This window comes from Dipodomys ordii, unplaced genomic scaffold (genome assembly GCF_000151885.1).
Source record: "Dipodomys ordii isolate 6190 unplaced genomic scaffold, Dord_2.0 Scaffold47, whole genome shotgun sequence".
NCBI classification, from domain to species: Eukaryota; Metazoa; Chordata; class Mammalia; order Rodentia; family Heteromyidae; genus Dipodomys; species Dipodomys ordii.
The window spans coordinates 2,314,955-2,341,049 of NW_012267263.1; the positions used below are offsets into that span (position 1 = coordinate 2,314,955).

At 42.3% G+C, this 26,095-nt stretch overlaps 1 protein-coding gene across 1 annotated transcript in view; it reads left to right on the top strand.

Annotated features, from left to right (window-relative positions):
• The window catches only part of Nphp1 (nephronophthisis 1 (juvenile)), a 49,452-nt gene extending 23,775 nt beyond the window's left edge, over positions 1-25,677 (top strand). Inside the window, exons 12-20 of the mRNA XM_013019754.1 lie at positions 2,381-2,455; positions 5,014-5,124; positions 6,354-6,436; positions 8,691-8,767; positions 11,064-11,163; positions 18,463-18,575; positions 20,985-21,058; positions 23,048-23,092; positions 25,256-25,677. Coding sequence (XP_012875208.1) covers positions 2,381-2,455; positions 5,014-5,124; positions 6,354-6,436; positions 8,691-8,767; positions 11,064-11,163; positions 18,463-18,575; positions 20,985-21,058; positions 23,048-23,092; positions 25,256-25,528 — 951 coding nt within the window. The 3' untranslated portion in view covers positions 25,529-25,677. The remainder of the gene's footprint in view (positions 1-2,380; positions 2,456-5,013; positions 5,125-6,353; positions 6,437-8,690; positions 8,768-11,063; positions 11,164-18,462; positions 18,576-20,984; positions 21,059-23,047; positions 23,093-25,255) is intronic.
• The last annotated feature ends 418 nt before the right edge of the window (positions 25,678-26,095 follow it).

Here is a 26,095-nt window from a genome sequence, read left to right on the forward strand (position 1 = left end):
AACCCTCTGTATAGTATCTTTACAATAAAAAAAAAGAAAAAAAAAGACACAAAAGAGAAATAGACAGCATAAAAAAAAAAAAAGCCAGCCTGCGCAAGAAAGTTTGTGAGACCCGTCTCTAATTAACTACCAAAAGAGCCAGAAATAGAACTGTGGCTCAAGTGTTAGAGTACCAAATTTTGGCTTATTAATTTTATTCTAAATTTTGTTTTATTCATTTTACATGACTCAATTTTTAGTGCTCTCATATTTTATAAAGTAGTCTCAAAACCTTCTGTGCTTTACTTTTTCTCCTCAACACTGTGGATTTTGTTACTGGTTATTCTTTTTAGCTGCTGAATCATACTCCATCTTTCACCATGTAGATGTGCCACAGTTTTGCTTGCCCATTCTGTTGAGGAATATGCTTCCTGCTGCAGTCTCTCAGTGAAATTGTGTGAGAAGGGCTTGAGAAGTATACTCACAGGTTTCTGGGTGCTGAAGTGTGAACATCTTCAGGTCATAGAATACCAAGTTACCTTGCAGAGGGGCTGCCTCCTCCAGTTCACACTATCTCAGGCAGTTTACACTACCTCTCAACATCCCAGCTACCACCTGCTATTCTCTTGAATATGAAATGCAATTTGATTGTGCTTTTGTGTTTCATTTCTCGATTCCTACTGAATTTTTAGGTATCTTTATGCATCTCTGGTGCAGTTTCCTGTTTGAAATCTTTCTATATTGTTTGGATCCTTAATTATTTTGTCCTTGGATTGTTTTTGTGCAGAAAGTAGCGTGATTCTGAGCCCATTATTCACCTTCTGTCTGCACTTTGCTGTCATGTGTAGTGACATGGTTGGATTAGGTCTATAGAGCTCTCAGAGTCTATGAGTCAGGAAACATAAAATTATCCTGAGTCTGAACAACAGCAACAGAATTCTCCACACTGAAAAGATAGAAGCAGAGATAATGTGGGGGGGGGCGGGGGCAGGTCAATTTCTATTATAGCAAAGAACTTCTTGGATATTAGAAGTAGGAAACACCCCTTGAAAACCAAAGGAGTTTAGATCAATTTTCTTAGCTGGGTGCCAATGGCTCGCACTTATAATCCTAGCTACTCAGGAGGTCAAGATCTGAGGATCATGGTTTGAAGCCAGCTGGGGCAGAAAATTTGTGAGACTCTTATCTCCAATTAAGCACCAAAAAGAATTAGAGCTGTGACTCAAATGCAGAACACTATCCTTGAGCGAAACAGCTAAGGAACAGCCCCTAGGCCCTGAGTTCAAGCCCCAAGACCAGCATATATACTTAAAAAAAAAAAAAAAGGACTAGGAAGGTGGCTCAGTGGTAGAGCGCTTGCCCTGGGTTTGATTCCTCAGCAAAAAGAAAAAAGCTGGAAGTGGCGCTGTGGCTCAAGTAGTAGAGCGCTAGCCTTGAGCTGAAGAGCTGAGGGACAGCGCTCAGGCCCAGAGTTCAGGCCCCATGACTGGACCCCCCCCCCACAAAAAAAGCAGTGCTGTATACATCACCAGATAATAATCAAAAGAGTCCAGATTGAGAATATATAACATTTTAGGAAATGTTAAATAAATGAATAATATTAGTCATTGAAAGATTTTTGTTTATGGAAACAACTTGGCTGCCCATAAAGTCCTACATGCCTTCTAACAGAGAGGTGTACATTTAATTAAATTCGAACTAATGTGACATATTTGAGATTGCTTTTCATTGTTTCTAAAGCTTAACTCTCTTTAGAGGTATTATGCTAAAATATTTTTATCTAAAATAAAACAATAATATATTATTGGTTCCTCTACAAGTATTTGAACTTTTTGTAGAAAGTTTGGGCTCCTTTTATTTTTTGTTTTATATAAATTATAGTGTGAGCTTTTATAAATGGCAGGAATAATGTAATTTATTGGCCTCCAGAGCCAAGAGAAAAATATAGCTATGTATCATAGCTGACTGAATCGTCCATCTTAATGACAGGGTAATGTACTATCCAAAATGCTTGTCTGGGTCACATCTCTTAAAAGCCCATTTTGACCCAAAATTTTGCTTACTTTTCCAGTAAACCCATCTCAGATAGTAAATATTTTACTTAATTTGTTGCTGGCCCACAGTCCAAGTCTGAATTCATTTAATTAGTTCCTTTGTTATTTTGTTGGTAAGTATTAAAAACTTGTTTTGCACTAAGTATTTAGCAAGTTACAAGCTTCCTGCACTTGATGTGAAGAGGAAGACAAACATAAAATAAAAGGTAAGGGTTCCCCCTCTGCAGCTACCCTCCCCAGGATAGCAGTCCTGGTTAACTGTTTGGGACTTGGAAATGGTGATGTTTAAAAACAAAACAAAACAACTTTCTATGGCATGATTTCAAGTGAGAAAAATCTCATTTCAGGTTCTGAGCAATATTCACACAGTCAGAGCCACGTGGCAATCTAAAAAGCCCAAAACCTGGGCCTTTTCTCCCCAGGTAAGTACTCTGCTGAACAGTGGGATAAACATGAACTTTAAAGAGGAAGCTAGCAAAGTGTAATGCATTTAGCGACGAATTATGGGGTCAGGTTTAAACCTTTACATTCTTCAGTGTTCTTTGAAGGCGCTGATAAAAATTACTCATGTTTCTGACTCACCAAAGTTAAAATTCCTATGAATCATCGCATTCAATGGATTTCAATTTTAGGAAGTGCTCATTTGATGGAAATTGAAAAGAAGATAAAATGTAGGGAGTGAGGTGTTTTTTCAGGAGTTAAACCTTCCAATTGCTGATGGCAGTGATGTTTTCCTCAGATAAAATCAAAGGTGACGCCTAGGGGACTTAGTGCCTTATATTTGGGTCCTGTGGGTACTGGAATGAGGTTGGAGTTTCAGACCACTGAGTCAGTATTACATAGCTGCTAGTGAATCAAAGACACCTTTATGTTCTTTTTATAATATTGTCTGTGGTTGACTATAGTTTTTCTTGACCTCCAAGATTACTTCAGTATTTACTTCCTTCCCACAACTAACATCCTCATGTACTACACCCTAAAAACCTTTAATTACTCTTCCTCTAAGTGCATCAAAAGATTGCAGAGCAAGATAGAAGTTCAGTGAGAGGGCACAGGGGGTGGGAGACCCAGCCACACATGGGCTGTGTGAGCAGTATTCACACAGTCAGAGCATAGCTCCTGAACACCTTCCCTCAAAGACAAACACTGTTGATGGCCTATTGCTGTACCTGTGTTTATGGGAAGTGTTGAGGCTAGAATTTTAATATTTTCCCAGGATATTAAAGATGAGTTGTTGGGAGGGAAAAATAATAAATATATGTTAAATGTTGTATGAAATCAAGTTTGTTATGAGCCAGACTTCCTTCCCAGGTTCACAAGGCTTTCAATGTTAGTAGTGGAGAAACACATCATGAATAGGTAGTAGAGAAACACATCATGAATAGGAACATCCTCCATTTGTGGAGCTCTGGTCTTGTGCCAGGAAGGCCCCATGCAAGGCCCTTATATGCACCATTGTATTTAATCCTTAGAGCATCCCTGTGGGCTAGGCATTGGTAGGTATAACTCAGGTAGGTAGAGTGGAATGGTTATGGAGCTCCAAGGGCATTGGAAGCTTAGAGGAGGGTAAAATTCACTCTGGGCCTTATGCTTAGGAAGTGTCCTATAGAGGAGTAACAACCTTGAAGAATGGGTGTGTTTTCTAGGCAGGAAAGGGAGAAGCAATTGTTGAGGAAGAAGGACTGGGATGAGCATAAGGAAAGGAATCTTACTAGCAAGGCAGGCATCAGGGCAGTTAAGCAAATGCATTGTTCATTCCTAAATTTTAGTTTTGTTTGCAAACAACAAATGTAACTGTCTTATAATGTAGGCAAACTTGGGGTTTTTTTGGTTTGTTTTGTTTTGTCGGTCATGGGACTTGAACTCTGGGCTTGGGCACTATCCCTCTGCTCTTCAGCTCAAGGCGAGTGCTCTACCACCTGAGCCACAGCACCACTTCCAGTTTTCTAGTGGTTAATTGGAGATAAGAGTCTCAGGGACTTTTTTTGTCCGGGCTGTCTTTGAACCATGATCCTCAAATCTCAGCCCCCTCAGTAGCTAGAATTACAGGCATGAGCCACCGGTGCCCGGCAGGCAAACTTGTTTTGTAGCACTACTGGGGACTTACAATACCTTTGCTATTAGCTGTTACTCAGAGAAGTTACATGTTTATACTTCAAATCATTGGTCAGATGAATCTAATCCATCTATGTTTTATTTTCTTTAAAAGACCTACCTGAGTATGGTGGGTGGCTCAAGCCTGTAATCCTAGCTACTTGGCAGGTAGACATCAGGGGATTTATATTTGAGGCCAACCTGGGCCTAAAAGTTCTTGAGACTCTATCTCAATCAATGGATGAGCAATGTGCTACTCACCTATTATCCCAGCTGTATAAGAAGCACAATGGCTGGGTTCAGTGGCACATGCCTATTACCCCAGTGACAAAGGGAGGCACAAATAAGAGGATAGCCTCAACATAAAGTGAAACCCTACTATAAAAATAACCAATAGAAAAGGGGACTAGTCAGGGCTGGGAAGGTGGCTTAGTGGTAGAGCGCTTGCCTTGCATGCCTGAGGCCCTGGGTTCGATTCCTCAGCACCACATAAAAAAAAGAAAAAAGCCGGAAGTGGTGCTGTGGCTCAAGTGGTAGAGTGCTAGCCTGGAGCTGAAGAGCTGAGGGACAGTGCCTAGGCCCAGAGTTTAGGCCCACGACTGGAACCAAAAAAAAAAAAAAAAAGAAAAGGGGACTAGTTCTAGTGGTAGGGTACCTTTTTTAACAAGTCTGAGGCTCTAAGTTCAGCTCCCAGTACCTGAAACAGATAGATAGATAGATAGATAGATAGATAGATAGATAGATAGATAGATAGATAGATAGATAGATAGATAGATAGATAGATAGATAAACAGATAGCTCAGTTATAAAGCAAAATAAAAAACCACTGAGAGATAGGTGACTCTTTTCATTTGTGTAAATAACTTTGGTCTCTCTACCATTCCAGGTCACTGGCATCCTGCCATGCTTGCTTGATGGTGATTGTTTTATCAGGTCCAATTCTTCATCTCTAGATCTTGGAATATTATTTGAACTTGGAATTTCCTATATTCGCAATGTATGTCTATTAAAAGTAAAACCTTCTAATGAAGCACTGAAAAGGGAAGTGTTAGATATTTATCTATTAGGGAAGTGTTAGATATTTATCTATTTACAGGTAAAGTAGTAAAGGATTTTTGTATAAAATTTTAATTTACTCTCTTGAGGAAGGAGAATTGTAGTGATTCTAAATTTTTGTGAAGTACTGCTTTCTTAGTGACAATTGAAATAAGAGGGTATTTGTTTATATTTTAGCACTAGCAAACTCCAGCACTTTTAAAAAATGAAAATTAGCCAAGGCTGGGAAAGTGATTTTAAAAAATGCCAGGGGGTTCTAGCATAGGACCAGGTTGCTTCTGTCTTCCAGGGGCTGAGCACATTTAGCTTTGTAACTGAGAGTTATTAAGGGTCTGCAACATTTTAATTGTTTTCTTTGGGGGGGAGTGTTGTGGGGCTTGAACTCTGGGCTTGAGCACTATCCCTCAGCTCTTCAGCTCAAGGCAAGCACTCTACCACTTGAGCCACAACGCCACTTCCAGTTTTCTAGTGGTTTATTGGTGATAAGAGTCTCTCAGACTTTCCTGCCTGGGCTGGCTTTGAACTGTGATCCTCACATCTCCAGCCTCCTGAGTAGCTAGTATTATAGGCGTGAGCCACCGGCGCCCGGCAACATTTTAATTTTATAAAGAGAACACCACAAGCTTGGTTTAACTCATGTCACATGAACTATTCACCTGTGGTTGTGGGCTGTGCTAGCCACATCACTACCTTATAATAATAGCTTGAAAGGTGCAGTGTATAAAGATGGCCTAGTGGTTACCCAGAGAGGCATCACAGGGAGGTCACATTGAGAGTCCCCAAATGAGCCTTAGTGGTTTCTGGCAATTGACAGTGAAGTTAAACTTCTAAGCAGAAAGGCCCTGGAGTGAGTGTTTCTTCCTGTCCATGTGTATCAATGTGACTTGGAATCAGTCCATAAAATGTCCCTAGCACTCCAGATACAACAGCAACTGTGCTATACCAACAAGTTTAAGGGCCTTGCAAGAGCAATTTTTCAAAATACTGTCACCTGAAGTACCACCATCAATACCTGACCTGCAAGGAAAGTAGGACTCTTGTTTCATTGAATTTTCATGTGACGTATTGTTTAGTCCTAGGGGTGAATATTAATTGTGTTCCTTCAGAGGACTTGGTATATGCTTATAAATTTGACTAATCCAGACATTGCTTCATATCCTTATTTCTTAGTCAACTGGAGAAAGAGGAGAGTTAAGCTGTGGCTGGGTGTTTCTTAAACTTTTTGATGCCAGTGGTGTTCCTATTCCAGCAAAGTAAGTGAGCTTTGTATCCTTTGCCAATGAGGAATTTTGTAGGAATTCATTTTTTAGGACCTGGATAGCTCATGTGTTTTATCAGTATTCCTACACATTGAAGGGAAAGGAATTTTCATGTTAATTGTTAAGTTGTATAGGGAGTGTATGAAAACAGCACGCAGTCTTATCCTGGAGGGAAAATAGCTCATAGAATGGCTGTCTGCATGTGCAATCAAGAATTTCCTGTGGACTAGCTCTTCTTACCACGCTAAATGATGAGAGCAGGGAATGAGGCCAGGGCCCCAGGGCTTCTGGGACTCTCTTCCTTTCTTCTGTAGGCAGGCCATTGAAATCCCACTGGCAACACTGTAAACAGCTTTTGACTTTAATTGCAAAGGGCTGACTGAAAGCAAATACTGGTGACATATGTAGGAGAATTGGAAGATTACTGCCCTGATACAGAAAAGTTCTCAAAAGTTAATAAATGATTATTATCATTCTTAATGATAATAAAGTCTAGGATATATACAAGACACCCACACAGGCTGCAGGCTAGATGGGGGACTACTACCCCAACAGTGTCTACTACTACAGCTCCAGGGTCTGGTCCAGCTCTGCCTGAGTAACTGGGCAGGTTCCTTCATTTTGCCAGACCTGAATTTCCTTTATTTCTTTAATATGAGGAAATCATTTCCATCCCTAAGGCTCAATTTAGCAGGTTAATTTAGATAACACTCCTCAGTTGGCCTCCTTACCTCTGGGCAGAGGTAAAAGACCTGACCACTAGTTGTCTGGTGGTACCCCAGCACCCTGAGTGAGTATAGAAACCTAAGTTTCTTGTGATTTGTTTTTAAAATACGTTGAGTTTTAAATTGTACTTAGGAGAACTAAGAAAAAGTACAGTCTCCATCATTCTAAAAATGAAACCACACCTGCATTTTTAATGAGGTGAGCTCTGTATATTAATATTAAATTTTTCCCAGTATACATTATATGAAAAAACTAAGTCATAGAATAGCCTGGATACTATAATTCTACTTCTGATCATTTATATCTACTTGTTAGCCTATGTGGTTCTGGGTAAACTGTTCCCAGGGATTATATTTGAGAAGCAGAATTAAGGAGATGGTGCAGTAACACTAAAAAGGGCCTCTAAAGCTTTGTTTTCCACACTCAGTCAGTATGGGAGGGCTGCTCAGTAAAAAGTTCTAGCCTAGCCATGTGCAAAGCCCTGGGTTTAATCCCCAGCATCATAAAAGGAGAGGAGAATGCTGGGAGAGAGGGAACAAAAGAGGAAAGAACAAATGGAGGGAAGGAGAGAGGAAGGGAAATAAAAAAGGGAGAGGAAAGTACAGAAAAAGATAGGGCAGTCTGGGCGTCAGTGGCTCATGCCTATAATCCTAGCTACTCAGGAGGCTGAGATCTGAGGATTGCGGTTCAAAGCCAGCCCGGGCAGGAAAGTCCTCGAGACTCTTTTTTTTGGGGGGGGGGTGTCTGGTCGTGGGGCCTCAACTCTGGGCCTGGATGCTGTCCTTCAGCTCTTCAGCTCAAGGCTAGTGCTCTACCATTTGAGCCACAGCGCCACTTCCGGCTTTTTTCTTTTTGCTTATGTGGTGCTGAGGAATCGAACCCAGGGCCTCATGCATGCAAGACAAGCGCTCTACCACTGAGCCACCTTCCCAGCCTCTACATGTTACTTTTATATTTTATTTTTTAATTTTTTAAATTTTTTTGGGGGGGTCTGGTCGTGAGGCCTGAACTCTGGGCCTGGGCGCTGTCCCTCAGCTTCTTCAGCTCAAGGCTACTGGCTTTTTTCTTTTTGCTTATGTGGTACTGAGGAATCGAACCCAGGGCCTCAGGCATGCAAGGCAAGCGCTCTACCACTGAGCCACCTTCCCGGCCCCATACTTTTATATTTTAAAAATGATATAAAGCTATGATGATTATTTCAAATAACAATTCAACAAATTTGAAAAGTTCATTAAAAAGTTAATACTTATTTACATATTAACAGGAATTACCTGTAAAATTGTTTAAATAATACCAATCTGACTCATTTTCTTGTGTGAAAATATATTTTCTACATTTTTATACTTAAAAAGTCTAAATTTGCTGAGATGGTTTCTCATGGAGGGATCACCATCTATCTTCTCACTGATGAAGTATAAATAAATGTCTGTGAATATCTTTGAGTTGATAATACTTCATCACTGACCACAGCGATCAGCCAGTGCTCATGACATGCCCATCACAGTGTACTGTTCTCTTACAGAACATATGAGCTCTTCTTGAATGGAGGCACTCCTTATGAAAAAGGTGTTGAAGTGGACCCTTCAGTATCCAGAAGAGGTACAGCTCTTACACAGTGCTTTCTGTGCTTGTCAGCTGCTGCTGCTGCTTCTGCTTCTTCTTCTTCTTCTTCTTCTTCTTCTTCTTCTTCTTCTTCTTCTTCTTCTTCTTCTTCTTCTTCTTCCTTCTTGTTCTCCTTCTGTTTCTGCTTCTCTTTCTGCTTCTGCTTCTCCTTCTGCTGCTCCTTCTCCTTCTCCTTCTGCTTCTCCCACTGCTTCTGCTTCTGCTTCTTTTGCTTATTCTTTTTCTTCTGCTTCTGCTTCTCCTGCTTCTGCTTCTTCTTCTTCTTCTTCCTCCTCCTCCTCCTCCTCCTCCTCCTGCTCCTTCTTCTTCTTCTTCTTCTTCTTCTTCTTCCTTCTTCTTCCTCCTCCTCTTCCTCTTCTTCTTTCCTCCTCTTCCTCCTCCTCCTCCTCCTCCTCCTCCTCCTCTTCTCCTTCTCCTTCTCCTTCTTCTTCCTTTCTCAGTTGTGGGGCTTGAACTGGACCCAGGCTCTTCAGCTCAATCACTTCCAGTTTTCTGGTGGTTAATTGGAGATGAGAGTCTCACAGACTTTCCTGCCTGGGCTGTCTTTGAACCATGATCCTCAGATCTTAGCCTCCTGAGTAGCTAGGATTACAGGCATGAGCCACCAGTGCTTGGTACAGCTTCTTGACACTAACAAAACACCTGATCTTAGCTCATGGTTTCAGTCCATGGGCCTCTGTTGCATTAGACCAGTGGTAGTGCATCATGGCAGAAACATGAAGCAGAAGAGCCTGTTACCGCAGAAGAGCCTGTTACCACAGAAACAGACACAGGAAAGGGCTGAGGTCTCAGTCCCCTTCAAAAGCATCCCCATGATCTAACTTTCTTCCAGTGGGTGCTGTCTCCTAAGAACTCCATCACCTCCCAATAGTGCTACAGATGAGTGACTAAGCTTTTAATTCATGGGCCTTTGGGGAACTCAGATCCAAACCATAGCACCTTCCTTTCCTTAAAGATTAAAAAATAGCAGGTGCATTCAAGAAGGAAACTTCTAGTATACATAACATTTTTCACATGGATTCACTTTTTTTTTTGTCAGTTGTGGAGGTCCTGAGTGCTGTCCCTGAGCTTTTTCACTCAAGGCTGGCACTTTACCACTTTGAGCCACAGCGCCACTTCCAGATTTCTCGTGGTTAATTGGAGATAAGAGTCTCTTAGACTTTCCTGCTGTGATCCTCAGATCTCAGCCTCTTGAGTAGCTAGGATTACAAGCATGAGTCACTAGCACCTGGCTGGATTCACATTTTTAAAAATAGAGCCTTTGCTATTAAAAGCTGAGTCATTTTAATCTCAGTGTTTATTTTCTTGGGAGCATGTATGCAATTCCAGTGTAGGAAATCATGAAGAATGAGGATTCTGCATTAGTTCCTTTTCATGGAACACTGAGCTGATATTTGTAACAGAATGAACCAAATAGGCTAGTTCAGAGATTGCTCATTGCTAGGTCAAAGGCTGGAGACATCTGATATTGTGTTGTGCATGCCAAGTTGCCTTCCAGAAAGATAACACCTTTTAATGTCATTGCCCAAGCAGTGTGCCAGAGAATGGGAAAATGGAAAACAGGGCAGGTGTGGTTCTTTCCTCGTGGAGTCCGAAGTTGAAAGACTCAGGATGAGGTGGGCACTGGTAACTCACACCTGTAATCCTAGCTACTCGGGAGGCTGACATCTGAGGATCATGATTTGAAGCCAGCCTGGGAAGAAAAGTGCCCATGAGACTCTCATCTCCAATTAACTGCTCAGAAAACAAGAAGTGGAGCTGTTGCTCAAAGTGGTAGAGTGCTAGTCTTGAACAAAAAGAGCTCAGGGACAACACTCAGGCCCTGAGTTCAAGCCCCACAACTGACAAAAAAAAAAAGACTCTGTTTGGTTATTCCTCAGCCATTTCTGTCCTTGTTTTGGTGACCCACCACTCTCACCAATGTGCTGCCCTGACCAAGCCCATCTCCTACCTTCTGGAAACAGGAAGGATTGATCTCTGAGTTGCAGGTGGCTCTTAAGAGAGCCAAATGTGCTTTCCAAACTCCCTTTCCTTCCTGGTAATTGGCAATACCAATACTGTAAAGCATGTGACACAGTAGCCAATAGGTGCCCCAAGGGAAGTACGTGGGCAGTAAAGTTTCTCTTCACCTCTCCATCACTCATTGAGGAATAAGTATGCATGAGTCCTGACTTTCTGACAGCCCAGCACCACTGATGGTATAGTCTCATCAAATGTTTGTGTTAGTGCAGGCTGTCCCAAGCACTTAATCTGTGTGTATTTTTTTTTCAAGCACAGGGCAGTGTTTTCCACCAGATGATGAGCATGCGAAGGCAGCCTCAACTTCTAGTGAAACTGAGGTCTCTGAACAGGAGATCAAGAAACATGCTAAGGTGGGTGCCTGCTCTTGCCTCTGTAGCCTTCTCTTCATATGCCACCTCTGCTTTTGCTTCTCCATCTGTTTGGTTGTCTTTTGTCAGTGCTTTTTTCCTCATTAATTGTCTGCCAAAGATCAGTAGGAAAATGTAACCAAATAAACCTTAGATTCTCTTACTCCTGCTTATCAGTTAGTTCAAATGAGATTTGGTTATAAGTAATTTTCAGACTTGAATAAACAGGACTTTCCAACCCACGAGCCTATCCTCAGGGACCTTTTCTTTTTTTAAGTGTTAGGTTTATTGGAGCTTAGTTTACATGCAGTAAAGTTTTCCCTTTTGGCAGTTCTGACAAACCCAGTAGTGTAGCAGCCCAAGATAGACAATGTCCCCTCACTCTAAAAAGTTACCTCAGGTCCCCTATAATCATCTCTTAGCTCCAACCTCAGGCAATCACACTTTTGCCTTTTCCTAGCCTTCATGAATGTAACCATGCTGTGGGTAGACATGAGGATGGTCTTTCACTTGGCATAATGCACCAAAAGTTAACCCATACTGATGTGTATGTGCTAATAATTTGTTCCTTTCCTTTTAAATAGTACCCTGGTTGTTTTTGTATGCACACTAGTTAATAAACATTTAACTTGTGTCTGGATTTGGGAAATTATACATTTAGCTACTTCAGATATTTCATACAAAATTTTGGTGTGTAGATGTATGCCTAATTTTTTATGTGTAGAAGTACCTAGATAGAAGTTATTGGAGCATCCAATGTTGGTTTCTGTTTATAAGAAACTGCCAAACTGTTGTCCAAAATGATCAGTACTTGGTATTATTGTTATTTTCTGCTTTGCCCATTCTAAAATGTGAGTAATGTTTTCCATGGTGATTTTCATTTGCATTTTTCTCAGGGAGCTTTTCCACTAGTAAAATCCCAGATCTACCAGTTTCTGTCTTGGGGTCTCAGTATTATTAATAATACTCCTAACTGGAGCTATGATGAGCTTTAGTAGAAACAAAGTATATAAAACACTTAGCCTATGTGTATAATACATACCAGTCTACGTGTATAATACGTACCACAAAGTAAAACAGTAGTGTTCACTGTAATTACTTACTGTTATAAGTATTATTTACTATTATAATTATTTACAATCATAGATATCAGGTGTAAGTATTACACCAGATAGATGGTACCATGTTGTAAAATTTGTTCAAACAAAGGTGTACTTTGTTGCTGGTAAGATCAGAAGATTCAGAACGGGTTTTGATGGCCTGGAGGGATATAGCATTGGAATGATGTAGAAGAAGGGAACTTTCCACAGGGGATACATGGAGGATAAAAAGGAAGGAAAAGCCCAGTGTAGAGACAAATCTGATGCAATGAACTGTCCTCAGGCCATGTTTACTGCTTGTAGCTCATCAAAGGTAAGGGAATGGCCAGAGACGGTATTCATACCTGTAACCTTTGCTGCTTAGGAGGAAGAGATCAAGAGGATCGTGGTTTGAACCATCTGGACATAAAAATTTCATGAGACCCCATCTCAACTTTAAGAAAAGGAAAAAAAAAGAATAAATAAAAAGCTAACATGATGACAAGTACCTGTCATCCCAGCTGCAAGGGAAGTGTAAACAGATGACTGGTTCAGCCCAGACTGACCATAAATATGAGACTCAATTTGAAAAATAACTAAAGCAAAAAGGTCTAGAGGTGTAGATTAAGTGGTAGAGCATCTATCTACCTAGTGACTGATGCAAGGCGCTGAATGCAAACTGAAAAAAAAAAAAAGGCAGGGAAATGACAGGAGACTCAATGTTCCTCTCTGAATGGTATCTTTTCCTCATTTCAGATTGTGGTCTTAGTTTAAATAGCCCTTATTCTGTATTTTATAATTATACTATTAACAACTAACCCCTTCAGTAACCCTTAATAATGTATCCATGGGTATTACCTACTCCCGGCATTTTTTTTTCCTTTCTGGAGACTCACCGAGCCTCTAAATTCCTTTTTGGGTCAGTCTTTGCTTGGAAAATTGTTCTTGTAGAAAGCAGCACAGTAGCAGCCTTTGTAAGAGAAAAGCCAAATCCCACCTGGCTTTGTTCTTTCTCCTCCTTCAGTGCCCCATTGCTCATCTGTAGGTGATGAGTACTCCTCCTCATGTCTGTCAAAGGCAGCTCCAAATGAGGTTTACTTGGCTTCAAATGCTGGTTGTCACATAGTTTTTCTGGTCTCAAGATCACATTGGAGTACATGGCACAGAGGTCAGAAAGCAACTCATTCACCTGACACCAAAAATACCTGTCCACAATTCAGGTCATTGTCTTCCAGGCCTCAGAAACTGAGTGAGGTTCCTCAGCACACAGTATACCCAGAAAGTGTTTGCAAAATAATTTTCCAGCAAAGGTCTTCCTACTAGTTTACTTCTTAAGAACTTTGCTCCTTCTAGCCTTGGTGTCTCCCGCAACTCCCAGATGTGTCCTCTTTTTTTCCCCAGAGCCCACAGACTTGAGGACAGTCTTGAGACTACCACTGTGCTTTGCATGCCTCTGGAATGTGTGTGGCTAGTTGATGTCAAGCGTGGCTGGGCACTGTGCTGCTGTGGGCCCCAGCCCAGGCTGGCTGTCACAGAAACCAGGCCATGGGCCATGGTGAGAGGCTAAGCATGTGGGCTTTAGGACATGGAGGTGGAGATAGGCAGGACTGATCCACTCCAGCACCCTCACCCCCCTCTCCCTGCCACCTTCAATGGGGAAACAAATGACAGATAACATCACTCTCAGTCTTCAAAGGGACACCCCCAACTGTAACTCCAGCATTCCTTGCCTACTAATCTCACCTTTGTTCTGGAGGGGGGGCCTGGAAGTGGGGAGTGTTCCTTTCACTATACCAGGGAGTACACAAGAATAAAGGCAAGGCCCCAGGTAATAAGCCTGGTTAGATTTTACACTGGTGTCCAGCTTTTCCCATGATTATCCTTTTTTTTTTTGATATTAGAAATTCTGTTGATCTTTTTCTCTTTCTTTCTTCCTTTCTTTTATTGTGAAAATACTGTACAGAGGGGTTACAATTACATGGGCAAGATAATGAGTACATTTCTTATCAAGCATTGTTGCCTCCTCCTTTGTTTCCCCTTCCCATCCCTTCCCATACTCCACTCCCACCCCTCTTCCCCCCCCCCCCCCGGCCAAAGTTGTAAAGTTCGTTTTTTGACATAACAACTTGTACATCTCATTGTTGCAGTGGATCCACCTATATCACTATTTAAACGATTTTTTTCCCTTCCCCTCCACAAATTATACCAACATCAAATACAGTGAATCCCATGGTTATCTTTACACTGCCACCTCACACAGCCAGAATTCTTATGTAGTGTTTGTGTGTGTGTGTGTATAGTGTGCACGCACACATGCATGTGTATGTACTTCACAAGACTTGTAGAAATAGACATGAACCAGTGCACACCATCTCCTCTACCAGGAAAGCACCTGGAGTTCAGCAGGGTTTGTTTTTTTTTATTTTTATTTTTTTATTTTTTTTAATTCTGAAAATATCGTGCAGAGGGGTTACAATTACATGGGCAAGGTAATGAGTGCATTTCTTATCAAGCATTGTTGCTTCCTCCTTTGTTTCCCCTTCCCATCCCTTCCCATCTACCCCCCACACTCCCCTCCCCCAGTTCAGCAGTTTTGTTTGCAGTCAGTTGTGATCACAGCCACCTGTCACTTTGTTAGGAAGCAAATAGATGCTTCCGTATCACCAACTTGCCTTTCTAGTTTGGGGGCTATTTTCAAAGGATATAACTTAATGTGATTTGGCCAAGAGCATATAGCTATGCCCCTGGGGAGGGGATACTGTAAATTCACACTCTCAGAGCTCTGATTGCCTGCCAGCAATGGTCTGTACAAGTCAGCTGTGTGTGCATATGTGTAAATTTGCTATAAATGTACTTACCTACGCTTTTTCTATGCATTCCATCTTTCTTTTATTTCAATCATATTATTAAAGATTAAGGGAAGAGTGTTACTTGTTTAAGGCACTTTTACCACCAGAGTTTGCTAGTCTGAAGTTAGAAGAAAACATTTTTACTCTCAGCTCAGCTAAACTTTTATAGCCTAGAACTTGCTAGGTGTAGAAAAATCAGGAGATTTCTGTAAAGAACAGCTAGTAATAATTATAATGACTGGATCACCATTGCCTCATGCTGTTGGCGGGTGCCAAAGGAGAGGAATGCCCACACCCAGGGAGCACCCCGCCTGCCACTCAGACAGAGCAGCCTGGAGAGGAGAGGGCCAGTGGAAGGAAGGAAGGTGCCACCTTTCCTCTGGCACCAATGGCCATTCTTCAGCATGGGCCCTGAGATTGAACATGCAACTGGACCTCTGCCCATGCAGGCGTGGACTAGAGGGCAGGGCAGAGAGAACCCTGACAGGCATGTGATGGCATAGAAGTAGCTTATATGTACCTTCAGAGCAGCAGGCTCTGAAATCTAAGTCATATAAGAATTTTAGCAGGAGCCAGGCACCAGTGGCTCTTGCCTGTGATAGTAGCTACTCAGAAGGCTGAGATCTAAGGATCACGGTTTGAAGGCAGCCCAGGCAGAAAAGTCCCTGTGAGACTCATCTCCGCTACTACTCAAGCCGTAAGTGGTGCTGTGGCTCAAGTGGTAGAGGACTAGCCTTGAGCACAGAGACTCAGGGACAGTGCCCAGGCCCTGTGTTCAAGCCCCAAGACCAGCAAAAATAAAAAAAATTAGGGTTGGTTCTATGTACTAAATTAGTGGTTATAGATGGAAATGAGGCAAGAGAGCTTTATCCTGAACATGTATACATATATATACATACATACATATGTGTGTATGTATTTATACATGCATGTATGTATGTATATGTATTATGTATCGTGTAGAACTGGGGTTTGAATTCAGGATCTTGTACTTGCTAGGCAGGTACTCTACCACTTAAGCCACACCAAGCCCTTAATTTGCATTTTTTGTTATTTTTTGCTTTTTGTGTCAGTTCTGGAGCTTGACTTCAGGTCCTGGGCCAGTCCCTGAGCTTCTTTTGATTAAGGCTGGCACTATACCACTTGAGCCATAGCTCCACTTGCAGTTTTTTTTGGTGGTTAATTAGAAATAAAAGTGTCACAGACTTTACTATCTGGACTGGCTTTGAGCCAAAATCCTCAGATCTCAGCTTCCTAAATAGCTAGGATTACAGGTGTGAGCTACAAGCATCCAGCTAGCCTACATTTCTTTTAATGTTTCTAGAACTGTAAGGGTGAGGAATAGTCAAGGATACTTATGTAAATTCCGTGAAACTAAAGACCCATGGAGTCCATCACTATACAGCACATTCACTCTTCTCTTCCAGACATCTAGAAGCTATAATAGTTTTCCCATCTAAAATTCTCTAGAAATAAAGCTAAGGAATAGTTTATCAAGATTGAGGTATGGTTTGTAGCCTTTTAGTTGTGAGCATCCTAAGCATCTAAACAAGTCTCTTATAGGTAGCATATAGTTAGATCTTGTTAATCCATTCTGCCAATCTGTATCTTTTGATTAGAGATTTTTAGTCTGTTTATATTTAATTACCATAGGAAAGACTTTAATTTAGGCATTTTGTTACTTGTTTTTTGTATGTCTTGTAGTATTGGGGGTTTTGTCCTTCATGTCCTCCTGTACTACTTTTCTTTGTTCGATTTATTAATGAGAGTTTTTTTTTGGTCGGTGGTAGAACTTGAACTCAGGGCCTGGGTGCTGTCCCTGAGCTCTTTTTGCTCAAGGCTAGACCACTTTGAGTCACAGCTCTACTTCCAGAGGGACGTTTTTATTCATTCGACAAAACAAGAAGGTAATTTGCTTCCCTTTTACCTTCCTTGTGTTTATATTCTGTGTATATTTTCTTTGCAGCTACCATGTGAATTACCTGTCATATCCCAAAGTTATGATAATTTATTTTAAACTAATACTTTAATACTGAATTGTTTTCTATTTTTTGAGCCCTTTCTACATAACAGATACTACATTAAGCATTCCACACTTAACCTCATTTTAATCCTGTTTTTTTTAATTGTTTTTGTTTGTTTGGTTTTTTTGGGGGGGGAAATGGGGGGGTCCGGTCGTGGGGCCTGAACTCTGGGCCTGGGCGCTGTCCCTCAACTCTTCAGCTCAAGGCTAGCACTCTGCCACTTGAGCCACAGCGCCACTTCCGGCTTTTTTTCTTTTTGCTTATGTGGTGCTGGGGAATCGAACCCAGGGCCTCATGCATGCAAGGCAAGCGCTCTACCATTGAGCCACCTTCCCAGCCCCTTGTTTATTTTTTAAAAAATAGTTATCTTTGGCAGTTTTGAGGTTTGAATTCCAGGCCTCATGATTGCTAGGCAGGTGCTCTGCAACTTGAGCTATACTCCCAGCCCTGTTTTGCTTTAGTTATTTTTCAGTAGAGTTTCTCACTTTTGCCCAGGGCTGGCCTTGAACTGTAATTCTACCCATGGCTTTCAAGTTGCTGGGGTTACAAGTATGAACCTCCACAACTGGATTATTTGTTGAGATGGAGTCTTGCTAATTTATTTTCCTGGAATGGCCGCAACTTTGAAGGTGTTCCTGAGTAACTGGGGTTACAGTCATGAACCACTGCACCCAGCCCTTATTTTAATCCTTTTAGTAACCTGAAATGCAAGTATCACTCTCCACATTCTACATATGAGGAAAGGAAAGCACAAGCACCTAGCTGCCAAGTCGGGACTCCGTCCGGTTCTCGCATGTCCTCCACATCCCGGCCAGCCCATAACCAGTCTGTGCTGACACCCTCTCCACCCACCACACCCGGCATGCCTGCCACAAGTCTTCGTTCACTCTTCTACTCACTTGTCTCTTTCTTTCCAGAACCTGTGATTGACAGCTTTTCATTTGGCATTTGATATAGGCATACACACAGATGGTAATTCACAGCTGAGGTTTGAAAAAGTACACCTAAGGGGGGAGGCTGGGAAGGGATGTGAAGGGTAAACAAAGGAGGAGGCTGCAATTCTTGGTAAGAAATGTACACATTATCCTGCCCATGTAATTGTAACCCCTCTGTACAGTATGTTCACAAATAAAATAAAATAAAATTAAAAAAAAAAGAAAAAGTACACCTAAAAATGCAGGTTATCTGAAGTGGCCAAGGTATAGTGGAAATTTCTCCTTAAATTATAAAAATAGTCTCTAATAACAAAGCAAACTGTTAAACTACTCATTAAAGTAATACACAGTAAAACAATTTAGATTACATTGCAGGGGGTTGTTTAATGAATCCATGTTTTTTCTTGTGTAATAGTCTGCTGCCAGAAACACTGATTGGAAGTATGAGTTCCTCTCGCCTCTTGGTATTTTATCGACAAATCCTTGGAGATGTGCTTCTGAAGGACAGAGCAAGCCTGCAAAGTGCTGGTAAGGCATCCCAGCCATTCTCTCACATGCCTTGAGCGTATGTGGTTGTGCCTGTGCCAGTCTGTGTCTTCCACATAGAAACATGACACAAGCTGGGCACCAGACCTCAGGAGGCTGAGGTCGGAGGATTGTGGTTTGAAGCCAGCCTAGGCAGGAAAGTCTATGAGACTCTCATCTCCAATTAACCACCAAAAAGTCAGAAGTGGAGATGTGGCTGAAGTGGTAAAGCACTAACCTTGAACAAAAAAAAACAGATATAGTGCCTAGGCCTGAGTTCAAGCCCCAATACTAGCACAAAAAAAAAGGGAAGGGAGGGGAGGGAGAGAAAGAAGGGGGAAAAAAGAAGGGAAGGGGGAAAGGAAAGAAAGAAAAGGGAAGGGAAGGGAGGAAGGAAAGAAAGGACACATAGAAATATATCAAAATAACATCCGTATTTGTACATTATGTATAAGACTACAGATTCTGGAGCTTTGAGATCTTGAAACCCATATGTGATCACATTTCCTTTTATTTTCTCTGGATAATCTTGTTTTTACTACACATTTGCTGAGCATGCCATCTTTTGGGGAAGAAAGCACAATCCCCCTGCATAACTGGTGCTTAATGCACCAGTGAAATGTCAGTGTCAGTGGTTTACTCTGAAACCAATTATTTAAAGAAAAGAGTATTCCATATACCATGCACTGTTTTTTATTCTGGCAGCTTCTTGTTGAGTTTGAACATTTCTCCAAGTAAAATGTTAAAAACTAATTTAGAAAACCAACAAGCTGTCATACATGAATAAACTTGCCAAGAGAAATGTGTATGTTCTATGACTTTAACAAAAATCACTTTCATGCTGGTTGGGTGTTCTTTGAGCTCAGTGAGTCAATAAGCATCTAGATATGTCCTGTTTGCTTCATGTAGGTTTGGTGATGACTGAATCAGGCACGGAATCAACAGACCACACACAACAGAGGGCACACTAGGATCGCAGTGGGAAAAGCATTCTCTGAATGAGAAAGGCTGAAGATGAGAGCAGGAATGGAGGAATTAGATGCATGGTGGAAAGGCTGGATGAGATCCCCTCTGAACAGAGGGAGCAGCATGTCTGAGATCCTGGCAAGAAAATGTGCTGCTATCAGAGCAGCTGACATTGAAGGCAGACAGACAGTGTGGATGAGTGGAGCAAGGGGAAGCCCTGGATTGTCCTAGTGATGTTCCTGTGGGTACCACCTAGACAGGGAGAGAGAATGGAGCTCAAAGCCTGAAAGCACAGCTACTTCTCAAGGAATAACTCTCTCTCTTGACCACCACATGCCTTTGAGTTTAATGGCTATAGATATCTTTTCTGAAAGACAGGAATCCATAAAGAGAATAAGATTATTAGGTTTTCCAAAGTTACTTACAACTGTTGGCTTCCTTTAAGTTTGACCATCAGAATAAGCTCCTTAAGATCTAGAGAAAGGATTGGTTTCTACTGAGAACACAGGGTTCTAGAAGGTATTGCCTTAGCCATTGCAAAAGCATCTGCTGTGGCTTGAATGTGTCTCCTCCAGACTGCATGTGTGGCCACTGTGATGGTATGAAAGGAGGTATCTTTGGGAAGTAGTTTAGCTGTCAAGGCTTCTCATGGATGGGATTGGGAGGCCTCACAGAAGGGCTTGACTGCTTTCTGCCATAGAACACACTATTTCTCTTCAACAGAGTTCATAGTAGGCAACCCTCAGCAAACACCAGACGCTGGCACCTTGACTGGACTTTGATTGGACTTTCTCATCTCCAGAACCATACAGTAGACATTCAATTTGTCAGTTATCCAGACTCGGGTATTCTAAGCTATCCTTGCTGGTGTGCTTCCTTGCACAGGGCTTTCCTGTGATTGGATTTCCTGTGGAATACCAATAGCTTCCCAGAATCCACAGCTCCCAATTCCTTCCAGAGCCATCTACTACTCTCCACTGGCCTTGGACACAGTCTGGGATCTTTCCTTGAGCACTGATAGCCTGAGTCAGACCTGAGCAACCAGGCCTCTGCCTCCTTTCCCCTATTGCTGCTACTTGATCTTGGCAGCCTCCCACGAGCAGGGCCTGTCCTAAACAGAATGGCCTTCACCACATCTCAGGCATGAGGAAGAGGTGGAAATACGAAGGATGTCACGGGCAGAAGAACTGAGTGTGTGTCTCTCTCTGTTTACAGCCACCTAGCCCCTCACCCTGCAAGTTCTATTTATTTACTTATTTCAGACCTCCCTGGGATAAAGTATAAGGGCTGATGGATTTTGAGGGGGAAGTTTTGAGCCCTCCGGGTGTTATCAACATATCAGTTGGCAGGAGAGTTTTAATAGAGTGGATATTTTGATATCTATTGAAGTAAAACATGCTGAATGGAGTTAATCTAATGTATTCTGTCTGTTCTTGTGTATTCCAGAGTTAATTAGTCATCCAGTGCTGGCCACATTCCCCAAGCTCTGGGAGCAGACTGATGTGATGGACGCTCTCAGGGTAGGCAGCCTCTGAAGTGGTTACACACACTATGCTAAAGAGTCCTGTCATCTGTTCTAGGCTTCGTTTTCTTAGGATAGCGTCTCCCAGCCAGTCTGTAGTCTAACTACCTCCTAAAGCTAACTCTTAACTCAGCCTCATCCTTCTAATGTGAGTGTGAGTGTTCCTTCCTGCCAGTGAGCAAGGGCGGTGCTGCTGTCATGATGGCCCAGAGACATGACCAGACGGGCCACGGAACTCAGGAACAACAAAACCAGGGCTGTCGTGCTGCGCCCGCTTCAAGTCCCCCCTAATGTGCCACAGGCCATTTAGGAAGGCATAAGCAAAAGCGTTCATATTCATTAAGTGAAAAAAGTTAAGTTATATTGTCTATTTACACACACACACACACACACCTCTGCCTGTGAGGATCAGGAAGCATATACTGTATATGTTGTGGTGATTACAGGTTATTTTATCTGTATATTCTTAATTTTCCCCAGTGAATGATTTATATAATAAATGCTAAAGTTTCAAAAGCATGTTGCTCCTACAAGTTTGAGCTTCATCTTCATGGCCTGCTGTGACTTTGGATGAGCTAGGCCATGCTGCAGTGCCTGACTTGGCAGTGTTTCTTGCTCATAGTATTCAACCAGCATAGGTCAGTGGAAGACATGTTCCACTGACCCACAGGTCCCACCAGCTCATAGCATTGTCTGGGTTGAGCAGCTCCTTGGTACCATTTGCACCAGCAGGAAAAGAGAGAAATAGAGGACTGTCCTTGAGGTTTCCACTGTCTTTACCCAGGGCCTGGGCCACTCCCACTCACATTTATTGGCCAGAGCCAGTCACATGGTCCACTTAAAGAGAGCTAGGACCTTAGTGCAGTGGTAGTAACCCACATAGTTTTCTATCTCCACCAAATTCTTCTACATGGAACACCCTCCGCTCTAGTCAGAGGGAAATCTTTACCTTCAACTAACAAACAAGAGACAGATTTTATTAGGCAATAAAGCTAAAGTTGCTAAGTGCTATTCACATTAAGCCATATTATCTTTTCAGTTTTTTTCCATGGGACAAATTATCTTTTCAGTTCTACATTATTAAATGTATGAGCCCTCCTACCTTTTCCTTAGCTAAGTTCAGGTTGTGGTTGGTATTTTCATAATAATGACACTTGGATATTTCGTGAAACATTGGTTCTCAGTGCATCCTCTCCATGCCCTGGAGGACCTGCTGGCAGTAGTTACACAATGCCATGGGCACATTCCAAGACCTCCTGAGTGGCAGCACCTGTGACCTGGCAAGCAGCTGCTCTTTGTGGCATGGGCAATCCCTTTCTAGGTATGAGTCCATATGTACCTCAGGTCCTTCTAAGAGAGAGGCCTGACCTGTGAAATTAGGTGGCAACAGGCACAAAATCCAGGCCCTGAGAAAGCAGCCAAGACCAAGCACATGCTGCCCAGTGTAGCAGTCTGCCAGGGACTGGTGCTGAAAGCCTTCAGTTCTTACCTTCATGGTATCGACGGGCCTTCAGGTTTCTTATTTCCTTGAAGAAACTTTCCTGAAGCTTGTGGATAGATTAAAAGTACTTGGGTCTATGTCACCTGCTCGTTGGCATCATTATGGCTGGCAGGATTGTTGAGAAGGACAATATTCTATTTTGTTTGCTGTCCTGCGTTAGAAGCTTCAAATGCTTTCACTGTTCAGGTACTCTGCCTGGGCACTTGACATGGATATGTTGTTTTCAGTGTTTCTCTTCTTAAACTAGTTTTGGCTTATAATAAGCAAAGGCTTTGGAGAGGTTTTTCACAGGTCCATCTCCCTTGTTGGGCTGGTTGGGGGTTAATGGCAATCCTGGCAACAGTCACTTGTTGCATGAACCCATTCTGCAATGTTTCTAAGCCTAACCATATGATTAATTATGGAGGAAAGCTACAAAAGTGTCACAAGGACTTGTGGACACTTGTGGATACTCTGACTCATAATGTTTCTTTTTGTTTTTTTTAGAGTGCCTGGGCTGAGAAAGAAAGTACCTTGAAAAGATCAGAGAAGGTAATCAGCCTCTCTGCACTAAACTGAGTACCTGCAATAGTTACTTGCACATTACTGTTAATGCCATAACTTCTCTTCATTGGACAAACTGTATAACTGTGATTGCAGACATTCCAAGAAGGGTATGCCAGATCATTTCTTACATGAAAGGGAACCCTTGTCAGGACAGTCATTTCAGATCCCAGAATTTTATGCAAATGGAGAGGAAGTTTCTAAACCAGAGTCTCCCAGTTAGTTATCAAATATCCTTTATTTAAAAAAAAGAAAGAAAGAAAAAAGAAAAAGATCCTTCTGTCAACACCCATATGAAACAGGGAGAAAGGAGAAGAAAATTGGCCTGGGCTGCACCATCTGATGAAGGGTTATCTGGTTCTTAGCTACCATGGAAGCATGTTATCACCAGACAGCAGTCATGCTGCTTGGTGAGCAGTACTTTACCTGCAACTATGTTAGACTTTGCAGATGCTGCATTCCCTGTCACAGTTCCTTGTAATGCAGAAGTAACCACAGCCAATAAATGACTGAGAAGACAGGGAGTCACACTCAGTCCCTAGTCCATAGCTGACCAGTTCATATTTAATGTGTTGATTATTTAGAAGGAATGTGGGATGAGTGCCTGTGGCTCATGCCCGTAATCCTAGGCTGAGATCTGAGGATCATGGTTTGAAGCCAGTCTGGGCAGAAAAGTGTGAGACTCACTTCCAGTTAACCACTAAAATGCCAGAATTAGAAGTAAAGCTCAAGGAGGGAAGAAGCTAAGGCACAGTACCCAGACCCTGTGTTCAAGCCCCAGTACCAAACAGTACAAGGAAAAAAATAGAAGGAATATGGGAGAATCAAAACTAAAAATACAAGCCAGGCATTGGTGGCTCACACCTGTAATCCTAGCTACTCAGGAGGCTGAGATCTGAGGATCAAAGGCTTTTTTTTTTTTTGGTCTGGTCGTGGGGCCTGAACTCTGGGCCTGGGCGCTGTCCCTCAGCTCTTCAGCTCAAGGCTAGCGCTCTGCCACTTGAGCCACAGCACCACTTCCGGCTTTTTTTCTCTTTGCATATGTGGTGCTGAGGAATCAAACCCAGGGCCTCCTGCATGCAATGCAAGTGCTCTACCACTGAGCCACCTTCCCAGCCCGCAGTTCAAAGGCTTTTATCTCCACTTAACCACCAGAACACTGGAAGTGGCTCTGTGGCTCAAGTGATAGAACACTCACCTTGAGCTGAAGAGCTCAGGGACAGCACCCAGGCTCTGAGTTCAAGCTCCATGACCAATAACAACAACAATAACAAAAACCCTATGAACATGGAATGTGGATCTATCTATCTATCTATCTATACACACACACATATACATAAAATATCTCTATTTAGATATATATTATATCTTTATGTGAGCTTCCATTCAACCCATAATGTGACCTTTGCCAAATGTGCAGATTCCAGGCCCTTCTAGCACAGCATTGGATAGCATGCTGGGCCTCAGGCCTGTAGACTTGGCTCTGTGCTCATGGGATTGCTGGGACACTGGCTTTGCATAGACCCCACTGCATACAGAAACTTCCAGTCTATCAACTATGCCTGCTGATATTACCACCTAAGCCTATTGCCATCAGGCCTTGGTTGCTCCTGTGGGTATTGTACCACTCTTGTCATCTGAGGAGGGTCAGACACCCTCAGGACTAAAGGACATCCCACTCCCAACCCAGGAGATAAGCAACAATTTCTTACTCACTGTGTCTCCTTTCTCCAGGTCCCATGCAAAACATTGGGCACCCTCATGGTAACATGCTATTACCTCTGACATGCTGGAATCCAGCCACATACACATAGCTGGCCTTGATTGTGATTTTGTTGTCTTTGCCTGGAATCATACCTTCTCACAAGAATTAGCCACACCTGATTCACTTGACAGCGCATGTGACACTTGGTGGAACTTAGGAGACACCTTGGTCTCCAGGAGATCTCAGCTCTGCTCTGTGTGGTCTCTGGTCCCCACCCTAGAGGGACTGTGTCCTCTGAGGTTGGCTGAGCACCCATAGGTGCCAGGCACTAAGCCCCCTCCATCGCATACTTAGGTGGCTTATAGCTAACAACGTTCACAGGATTTCATGCTTTGAGTACCATGGTATTGCTATCTACTATTCTTTGTGCTGTGGTGTTTTCTCAGAGAGACAAAGAGCTACTGAAGGCCAAGTTTCTCCTGGTTTACCATGACTGCGTGCTTCCACTCCTGCATTCTGCCCTCCTGCCTCCATTCCGGTGGGCAGAAGAAGAGACCGAGGATGCTCGATGGAAAGTCATCGCTGACTTCCTCAAGCAAAACAAAGAGAACCAGGGTGCCCTGAAAACCTTGCTGTCACCTGATGGAGTCCATGAACCTTTTGATCTTTCAGAGCAGACCTATGACTTCTTGGGTGAAATAAGAAAGAATTTGGCCTAAAAGTGTGTCCTTGGTCCCCAGCTTCCCACTGCATTTGCTGGACCCTGTGATGGCTTGAATCAAATGACAGAACCAAAACAAATGACTCCTTGTAACATGGATTTGAATTGTTTTTATACACATATTTTTAACAAATAGCAGTCATTTTAGTATATTTTAAAACAATAAAGCATATAAAGAATACTGTTGCGTCTAATTTGAAGGTTTTTTTCCCCAAAAACAAACTAAATTAGCTGGGCACTAGTTGCTCACACCTATAATTTTAGCTACTCAGGAGGTTGAGATCTGAGGATCACAGTTCAAAAGCCAGCCCAGGTAGGAAAGTCCATGAGACTCTTATCTCCAATAAACTACTCAGAAAAATCTCAAAGTGGTGCTGTGGTTCAAGTGGTAGAGCACTAGCCTTGAGCCACAGAGAGGCTCAGGGACAGAGCCCAGGCCTTGAGTTCAAACCCCAGGACCAGCAAAAGAACAAAACAAAACAAAAACCCTAAATTAATTGATGGTATAGATTTCTATGAAAATAAGATCTTATTGGGCTGGGAAGTTGGCTCAGTGGTAGAGCGC